The 10,278-nt window shown below is 37.3% G+C and overlaps 1 protein-coding gene and 1 long non-coding RNA gene across 3 annotated transcripts in view; both read left to right on the top strand.

Annotated features, from left to right (window-relative positions):
- The first annotated feature begins 1,329 nt into the window (after positions 1-1,329).
- LOC135695459 (carotenoid-cleaving dioxygenase, mitochondrial-like) lies at positions 1,330-7,423 on the top strand. The gene is made up of 3 exons (XM_065214548.2): positions 1,330-2,046; positions 5,559-5,936; positions 6,339-7,423. Exons 1-3 carry the CDS (start codon positions 1,890-1,892, stop codon positions 7,334-7,336), a joined length of 1,533 nt encoding a protein of 510 aa, XP_065070620.1. The 5' UTR covers positions 1,330-1,889; the 3' UTR covers positions 7,337-7,423.
- Positions 7,424-7,566: 143 nt separating this feature from the next.
- Positions 7,567-10,278, top strand: part of LOC148960576 (uncharacterized) — a 31,038-nt gene continuing 28,326 nt past the window's right edge. For both annotated transcript variants that reach the window (XR_016143883.1, XR_016143882.1), the window contains exon 1: positions 7,567-9,752. This is a non-coding gene — a long non-coding RNA (uncharacterized LOC148960576). The remainder of the gene's footprint in view (positions 9,753-10,278) is intronic.

The raw sequence follows: 10,278 nt of genomic DNA, 5'->3' as shown, positions 1-10,278 counted from the left end.
GGAAAATCCAAATAGGAGCCCGTTGAAGTTAACAACATCATAATTAAGAAAATGATTTTAACAAAACTGTGATTTTAAAAATTTTCCAAAGTTTTGAGCTTTTAGAAGCCGGAATTAAAAAAGTGCCACAACCTATCAACTCAAAAATTTTGGTTCAATTGGGTAAACGTAGAAAAAAAGAAGTGATATACCCCCCCCCCTCCCTGCTGGCTGAGTGGGCTTTGTAGAAATTTCATCAATTCTAAAGAACCAAGGGCTTGATTAAATAATCTAAGGTGGCCAACTGAATTCTCTTCAACCAGGCCACGCAAATTTAACTGATTTTGGAATTTAAATGGGAAAAATTTCAATGGATTTTTGGATTTATTCTGTTAAATAGAAAACAATAGAAAATAGAAAACAAGACTTCGCTTCAGATGTTTGTGTTTTCAATCGGCAGTGAAGGAAGATACAAAAATTTCACCACATTGCAAAAGTTTGCAAGATGATAAATCTGCACTAAACACTGTATCAGTTGCAAATAAATTGAATTTTTTAAGATTCTTCAATACAGCTTATCAAGTTCTCTTGCCTTCAAATAACAAGCAACGAGCCCTTCCAGTTGACAAGCCGGGACTGAAGTTTTACCGCAGTGGCGTAGCGTGATCGCAGAACAAAGGCATGCGGTAACATAAAATATACGGCTATGTTGAATGAATGTAATCGTACTTTCAGCTTCTTAAAAATACAAGCGGTAATTAATGATAATAAATTTTGATTTTGAAAGTAACAAATCGTTTGTACTCTAATTCTAATCAATCAAGGTGTCTATTCTCTGCATCAGAGGCTCCGACAGAGGTTGGAAAGTGAAAGGGGGCCAAGGGAAAAATTATCATCCATGCGAAAAGTTTTTGAAAAAAGCTCAATTGTTTTGCAAACTTTTTCAGAATAACTCCTATTGCTAAAACCGTTTCGCAAAAGATCTCATTCTTATTCATACTCCTCAAAGTAAAGGCATCACTTAATACCCACCTAATGTAAGAAAGTTTATGCTATATGCAGCTGGGGATTCCCGCAAGAGGAGCTCTCCACATAGGCGAACAGGAGCAAGTTTCTGCTCATTTTCTACTCTCATAGTTATCAAATATGACAATAATGAGCTGTGAGAGTTGTTATAATTGAAGATGCTTACATGCGTAATGGTTTCAGAAAGTTGTTCCTTGCAAATCTTCACAGCAGTGTTTCGCCCCAGTGCCAGTTTTGTGTTTTTGTAGGTTGTAGGGAAAACCTACGGTATAAATCTTGAAATGTGGGTATTTTTTCGAGATTTGTAGGTAGATTATTTCAGACAGTGCAGATGGGCTCTAGGCCAGGGAAACCACAATTAGAAAAGGTGGTAAATTATGTGGAAATGCAAAAATTTGTTCTAAAAGTATTGTTTCTCTATTCTAAAGAATTTTTGTGACCAGAAAATGAAAGAGCAGCCTCCATCTACCATGGATTTTTCGCTGGATTGCCCCACCTAAACGATTTGCAATACAGCTATAGAACGATAGGATTCAAATATAAAAATATAAAATGGATGGTCTATTTGTTTTTCTTATCATGCAGTGTCCCAATCGCAAGCATCCAGCAACAGCATTAGAAAATAAAATAGACACCGCCAAAGGCCTTCCGTAGGAAGAAAGTAGGTTTTTTCAAAATTTGTAGGGAATTGTGGGTAGAAAATTTAGTTGCTGCGTAGGTTGTGCGTAGGTATAAATTTGTAAGGTGGTAGGTGGAAATGTTATATTGTGCGTGGCAGCACTGCATCCAGTTGTCTTTGTGGCGACTGCCGTGTGCAAAGGCACATTTTTCTTGAAGAAACCAAACAGTCGCAAGAATAGTGCATTTGTTGCTCATATATCAGGATGGCAAGCAGCAGTAAAAAAACTGGACTTGATGACTTTGTTAAAATTGGAAAAGAGCTCTACAGCTCCTCTGAAGAACATCCAACGCCTGTTTTAGCCAAGATTACTGGAAAGATTCCCGACTGGTTTGAAGGCACACTTATCAGAGTAGGGCCGGGTGAGTAGCCTTTTATTGCTTCCATCCGTCCTAAGTACAACGCGCAAAGTAAAATTTCTGTTATTTTTAAATCAGTCATAGAGCATTCGGTCGGTGAAAAGTTCGCCACAGATTTGCGCCAGCCTGAGACACTAGGACGCCAAGGAATGAAGGATGGTTTCGCCAAACCAAGAAAAAAATGTGACTAGCCCAGCTAAAAACACCCTTTATTTCTGAAGTCAATGTTCCTTGTTACAATATGTATGCATTGGAGCGGCTGACATTGAAAATAGCGTTAAAAAGGTATTATTATTGACATTATCATTTTCATTTCTACGTTTATCCATCTTGTTTTACCGAAAAGACTTTGTTCTAACTGCTCTAAAAGAGTTCGTGACTGTTGGCATAAGCTGTTTCCTCAAGTGTGCGGAGTCCCGTTGTGAGACTTTCGTCACGCGTGCCACCGGCGCAGGATATTCAACATGTTGAATAATTGTCGCGGAAAGCAGGGAGTTTGCCGCGCAAACGCCTCTCCCACGGTTTACTTGCGTCATTAAAGGCATTGAGTCATGGTAAATAGGCCTTCTCTATAGGGGGTCATTTGGATTCAGTGTGATCGCTGGTGTTTCATGTGATATTTGCATCCATTGTTGACAACTTGCTATTGATAGAAATTGTTTTGTCAATCAGTACGAGGTGAGTTCATGTGACCACTTTCAGGTCAACCAATAGCATCGCAGTCATGAAAATCATGACTCAGCGGATTTTGGCATTTAGGGTATACCCAATCCATTTTATCATGAACCAATGCCTTTAATCAAGGTCGTGTTTTCAGTATTCTTACAATTTCTTTTGTCTCGTAATAGCCACAACCTAAATGACAGGAAATGTCCTCCTACCGAAATGCTATTATTACCGTTTTGAGAAATTTATGTACATGACGTCATCAAAGAAACGTCAATCAATGAGATATGCAAAAAAATTACTGGTATACCTACTCAATTGACGTGTTTCTCTATCAGAGAGTGATAGAATATCTTAAGAAAGGACTAGTAACAGCCCAAGAATGAGAATTCTCCGAAACAGTGGTGGTAAAAGGCCTATTTTGGTTTGATGACGTCATCAGTCAATTTGCTGATATCAGCAAAATAGAATTTGTTATGCATCAAATTAAAGCTCCTTCTTAGAGCTATCCCGAATATGTAATTATTATTGTCATAAGACTTTTATTACAAGGGATATTAGCTTTCTTGTTAAATTATTTTTTATTTAGGACGTCACGAATCACGTGCAATCTAAAAATAATTCGCGATGGCCCATCTCGGAAAATCGATCTTTAGCCATTGAAATGTAGAAATCCGAAGAAAAAAATAGAGATTAGGCAATTTGTTAGTTTTTCGCAGCCATTTCTCTGTCTATGTTTACAGCACTTCTCATTTCCGGGAATGCGGAATTCTGACCGCATTCCCTGATATAAAACAATTGTTTTTCCCTCTTTAAATGTAAAATTTTGCAAAAAATAGGATCGAAGGTTGTATCAACGAATAATCTATCATGCTAATTAGAGATTGCTCCAATTTTTTACTTACAGCGTTGAAGATGGAGCTTTGAAAGGGAAGCAACTGATCTCAGCTTGCTTCTTGTACTCTTGTTCTGCAAGCCAAGTCACTTGACCAGATACTGATCAACAAAGAGTCAGGGCATGCGGTCAGGGGCGAAAATACCGGGGGGGGGTGTGGGGGGAATGGTGATGGCGTGGAAAGATGCGACAAATATGAACTTTCCTATCGAACCTGAGCCATTTTGAGATTTAGCACTTATCAAAACAATGAGAAATAAGCGAGAAACGACATTGTAAAGATTTTGTACTCGTTTGATGACGTCATTTTCGCGATATTTTTTAGAGGTCATATTTTTTGACAGATTTATTTAACAACATAGATTTTTTATAATTGTTTTCAATTTTTAATGTTCTTTCGAAGGTTACTATTGGTTTTAAGATTAGATGGGAAAAATTTTTCGATGACCGGGAACAATGAAATGATTGTTAACGTTACCAACAGCCCCCTAATTTTAGGGCCCCTGACAGATTCTGAGTCAAAGACCCACCTGGATCACATATCAAAAGAATCCTTGTTACCCTGTTTGCTAGATTGCTCTCAAAATTTCCCTGTCTATAGAGTTCTAAAGTGTGACGTCATCAAAAACTTATATTTAGAATTTTTTAATTTTAAACACATGACATAAAAGGTCACTATGAAATACTTCAAAATTGGTCAAGTATGTCTAAAATCGGGTGAGTTATGCCCAATGAAAGGGTTGAAGTTTGTTAACGAATCACTGTTATTTTGGCTCTGTTCAAAAAGTTATGAACAGTTTTTAGTTCTTAGTGTTGTAATGTATCTTAGTTGTAGGGTTTTGTGTATGAATTGTATTTGGGATTGATAATCAATGAATGAAATGAAGTGAAATGAAATGAAATGAAATGAAATGAATTGAAATGAAATAAAATGAAATGAAATGAAATGAAATGAACAAAGACCAAAATACAGAGGTTTGATGGTGAAAGGGCCAATACACAAGTGGCCGTGTCTCAGCCAATTAGGAACACATTTGACTGATTTTGCACATCTAGAGGTATTTCATGATGTTCTTCCAAGCTATGGGATCCAAATTCAAAAATTCTAAAAATTGTTCTTTTATGACGTCATCACTTAAGAGCTCGATTGTTGCAGGATTACACCTCATTAGGATTACATCAAATTGTGTATTCCTCTGCTTTCAGAATCATCTAGTAGTTTATTTTTAGTAACATTTTATGCTTAGTAATGTTTTTTCTGGTATTTTCCTTCTACATATAAATATACGTAGTTTGTTAAATTCAGAGAGATTCAGAGAGAGATTCAGAGAGAGATTCAGAGAGTACAGCCATCTAAGGCTAAACAGTTGAATGAAGCTAAGCGTTTCGCCAAAGAGGCTTGCGAAAGCTCTTGCGGTCCAGTTTGCATTTAGGACAGGCAGTGCTTGAGAGAGACTGCGCTGTGCCTCGTTATATATTTCATTGGATTGTTATAACTATTAGAGTTCGCGGAGAACCGTCGTTGTTTATGTTAGCCGTTCAAATTTAAAGTTTAGCCTTGGCATGTTATAAGATGGACATGGAAAGGAAAGTATAGCAGTTCGCAGAAATTTTCATTTCTTTAAAGTTTGATTATTCTATCCACGTAAACGTTCATTTTACAAACGGGAATTTTTCACTAATTCAGAGATTGGAGTTGAAATGGAATAATAAGACCATAATTGAAATGGAATAACAGCTTGTGCATAAAGACTTGCGCTTTTTTAAGAAATTTAACCAATTTGTTGCCTAAGGCTGTTCGAATATGTTCTGAGAATACCAGTTTCCAAATTAAATGTCATTAATTGACGTTAGTATAACCTTGATACATGGAAAGTTTTAACCTATTTGGAGACGTGAATAAAAATGTAAACAAAGCTTATAATCCATTAAATTGATTTTCTTTCTTTCACAGGAAAATTTGAATGGGGAAAAAGCAGTTATAATCATTTGTTCGATGGAGAAGCATTAATGCATAAATTTGATGTCAGCAAAGGAACAGTCAAATATTCAAGTGAATTTCTGCATAGCCACTCCTATGACAAATCCAAGAAGTATGGGCGTGTGGCGACCCCCGGTTTTGCTACATGGGCACCCCCTGATCCATGCAAAAATATCTTCCAAAGGTTCTTTCTCTACTTCTTGCCACCAGCCATGAGCGACAATTGCAATGTCAATATGGTTAAGATCAAAGAAGAGATATTTGCTTCAACAGAGACCCCATATATTTATCACGTTGATCCAAGTAACCTTGGAACTCTGGAGGAGCATGACTTAAAATCTACTTTGAATGGTAAGTAACCTAATACTATTTTATAAGAAACTCGCTTTAAGAAGCGAGTACTGGTCAATCGGAAATTGTGAAACTTCAGTACTGGAAGCAAAATAACAAACAAACAAAAGGCAGTTGCCCTTTCTAAGATCTGCGTTTTTTTATTGCGTATAATAATCCGTAAAGGAGTGTAAAATAATGCTTTTCGAAAACTTTTGCAAAGAATCTATCAAGATATCAAAGTTTGAAGCCGTGTTTCGATGATCACAACTTTTTGAAATCTTGATAAAAACATATCTGTCAAAATTCTTTTCCAAAGTCTCCCCTCATCCTAAGCTGAAAAATCATTCTGCACGCCAACAGCTCTCACAATTTTTTACTATTGCAAAGAACACTCCACTCAAAACTGTATTCTTTTACTAGGTCCCAGATCTCTTTTGGCGCATCCTCATTACGACGAAGCAGGGTATGTGTACAATGTATCGATAAACTGGCTGAGGTCCCGATATGAGATATTCAGAATCCCACCTAATGCAAATGCCACAGACCCCTTTTCTGGTGCAACAATCATAGCTACAGTTCCTTCTAGCTTATCTAGTCCTGCTTATTTCCACAGCTTTGGTATGAGTGAAAATTTCTTCATCGTAATTGAAAATCCACTTGTAATAAAGTCATTGTGGAAAATGATCACCATGAACTTCTTGGAGAATTCTTTTTTGGATGTGCTCAAATGGAAACCAGAGTTAAAGACAAGGATGAATCTGATCAACCGCCATACAGGGAAAGTGGAAAAGACCTTCCTGCTGAATCAAATTTTCACTTTTCATCATGCAAATGCTTATGAAGAGTCCGGTCAGGTTGTTGTTGATGTATGCGGTTATCCGGATGCTTCTGTAATCGAGGCATTCTATTTACGCAAGCTGCGAAATGGCTTAAAGGGAGTTGACTACACGATTCCAATACTTCGTAGGTACCGGTTACCTATCCCATCAACCGGACAGGTAACAAAAGAGCCAGAAACCCTGCCTAAACTTGCGAACGGAGAGCAATTTGAAGTTATTTGCGAGGGATTTGAAATGCCACGCATCAACTACTCATACAATGCTAAGAAGTACAAGTTTACATACGGCACTGTTTTTCGTGATAAGAATTACTTCCTTGAAAACATCGCAAAAGTCAACGTCGATACGAAAGAAGTAGTGAGCTGGATTGAGGAGGACTCATATCCGTCCGAGCCAGTTTTTGTACCGGCCCCGGATGCTAAAGAGGAGGATGATGGGATTGTACTCAGTGCTGTTGTTGGTGTCCTAGGGAAGCCATCTTTTCTTTTATTTCTGGATGGTAAAACCTTTACTGAAGTAGCCCGCGCAGTGGTTCCTTGTAAACTGGCAATGACATTTCACGGAGCCTACCTGCATTAAGACTGCAAAATATCATTGATAATTCTACCTGCATTAAGATTACATTCCCTAGTTTTCATTGTGAAACTCATGTTCAATGATTGTAAATGTTTCACTTTTGTTTGGGAATAATTTTGCTGCTGTTGCTGCTTATTAATAAATAATTGAAAAATTGTTAGCATTGAAATTCTATTTATTAGTTTATTAAGATTCAGAAAATTCGTTGCGACGTAATTTTGCTATGAAATATAAAGCCTGAAAATGGCTGTCATTTGTGTATTATCAAAAGATATCAATGAATTTAATCTTAATCCTCAAAATCTTAAAGATTTCTAGTTCATAATTTTTTTAATTTTAACAAAAATGAAAACAGACAGTTTTTCTTGCCAAAACATATAAATATATGTGAGGTTTATCCAATATGTATTAAAAAAATCTGAATTGCTTGGCATTCACAAAACAGAATTTTTTATAACAATTTTCCAAAAAATTTCTGTCTATTAAAAAAGATTTAGATTTTAAAGCCTTTGAATACCAGCCTTTATGGGCCAAAAAAGTTATGTCTATGAATCTCATTTTACTTTAAGACAGTGAGAAATTGCAACAGTACAAGTTTGCCTTTCCTTTCTATAAAGGTAATCTGAATCAACCCAACAACATTGGTCAAACCTCCCTCTTTTGTTACAATTAATTTTTATTAAGACTTAATTATTAGAGCCTGTCGGAAATAGTTGACTTATAACACGAAGAACCAATCTGGTAATAATTTTTTTATAACAACCGTTGAATTTCAATTCTCTTTCCAGCGAATCGTTGTCTATTCAAATATTCTAACGTTACAAGGTAGACAAAAATACATTTTTACTTGGAATCTAGAATGTTTTTCTGAAACCTTACTTAACTTACACGGAAGTCCATTTTGCAGTGCCATGGAATGCTTTCCGAATTTTCACCAATTACTAACCTGCCACTTTTATCATCTTGATTGGAATTTCCTTATTCGTCGCCTTTAATTGCTCTTAAGGACGTGAAGCCTCTCCAGTCTCCTACTTTTACCAGTTTAACACCTTCTAAACAGAGATTTTTCGTGACCAGTGGCGGACTTAAGGGAGGGGGGCAACTAGGGGCAGTTGCCCCACCCTAAACGAGTTGAAGAAAGTCTGGCGCCTCTCTTTTGGAAATTGTGCGCCCCTTTTGAAGAATGAGATGTAGTTTTGGTGAGAGAAGGCGATGAAAATTGCCTCCAGATCCCCAACTGTACTTTGTTGTGTTCAAAAATGTAGTTTGTACCCTCTTGAACGAGCCTCCCCCCGATTGAGTCCCTTCTCTTTAGCATAGATATTTTAAAAAAACTCGGACTACCTTTGGTACCAGCGTCACATAAAAGAACGCGGAAATAAAAGAAGGGAGTGGAGTGGGTGAATGGGGGGGGGGGGCATCTATTTCTATTAACGCGCTCGAAAGTTTATGGCTCTTGCATCCAGGGTAACCTCGGACTTTTCTAGTGCTTGCAGTATATTCTTTAAAACGCAGTATGAATTGTGCAGTGCTTAGGAGATTTGCTCCTACAGCCCTTAAGTCCCCGCGTGGTTAAAAGGCCTCTGATGCCATAGAAGTTGAATGGGAGAGATATACTAAAACTTACCCCAACGGAGAAATTCTTTAAAACTTTTGAAAAGTCTGAATTCTTTAAAAAGTCTGAGAAGGAGCGCCCTACAAATTTCCAATCCAACCCACGGGGGTTTACATCCGATAAAAATGACGGAGATTGTGCCTACCAGAAAAAAATTGCTGACACTGCTCTGTAATAAGATCCTGAAAGCATGATACTTGTCCTGGAATAAGATTCGGGAAACTTATGGTTTGCATCAACATAATTTTACTGATAATGCATACTTTGTATTGATATGGAACGTTAACCTCTGTGATTTTCCACATTTGTGCTTTAAGAGAATAGCTCTATCAAGTGGACAACTCTTTTATTTTCATGACAATTCTGACCAGTCCTGGAAAAAGTATCCTGTGCAATGGGTGAACCCCCGGCAATATAACACTTATTGCTGATGATTTCATTCACAATCGGTCGAAGTTGGTTGTAAATCTCAAAGGGAAAATCTTTTTCATTGCAACAATGCAGTTCGACATCGCCAAACCTTCCTTTCCTTTCAATTAAAAAAGTTGCACCCTGTCAAAAATGATGCAGTTATAATGCCAAGAGACATGTCTCCAAATTTTATGAATTCTAATTCTATTTTGTCATTCAATGAATTATGCAACTATTTGGTGCTGTAGAGGCATGTTCGGAGCACAGAAATTTTCATGCCAGGACCTGTAGAAACATTGCCTTTATGGTGCATTGTTCACGTACCTTACAATTCCGCATTTTTATATTTACAGTGTAGTTCCAATGAACAAGGAATCCTCCAAGAAGAGCTTGGTAAGTTAGTTTTATAAATTATTTTCTGCACATATTCTCTATACAACACCAGTTAAGCATTGACAAAACATTTATGACTGTAACTGGGCTGGAATAAAGACAAATCATTAAATTCAGGGCCTAATGTTGAGAAGTTCCATCTTCTTCGGGTTTGATTTGGTTTCAGTGGTAGAACGTAACAGGGCTTTCTGACGACCTTTTAGTATTATTATAAGTATTCATGCTATAAAATCAGGCACCGCGGAGCAAGGGGGGGATGGGCTTTAGCCCCCCACTTTTTGCAAAAATGACAAGTACTAAGCAATAAACTACCAGTAAAGCCTCTTTTATACTGTTTTAGCCCCCCCCACTTTTTTTAGACCCCCCACTTTTCTCAACGCTCCGCGGTGCTTGAAAATAAATGTTGCCGTATTAAGGTTACTGTTAGGAATTAAGACTTCGAAATTCAACCGGAGGAGGGAGAGGGGAAAAGGGAGGGGATGGTGAATTTACACTCGAAGGTATCTTTACTTTCAACTTTACTCAA

Source organism: Rhopilema esculentum, chromosome 2, assembly GCF_057945365.1.
Source record: "Rhopilema esculentum isolate cy_ngs chromosome 2, ASM5794536v1, whole genome shotgun sequence".
Classification (NCBI taxonomy): Eukaryota; Metazoa; Cnidaria; class Scyphozoa; order Rhizostomeae; family Rhizostomatidae; genus Rhopilema; species Rhopilema esculentum.
Note: the sequence above shows the minus strand (reverse complement) of the source record. Positions and strands in the feature narration are given on the sequence as shown.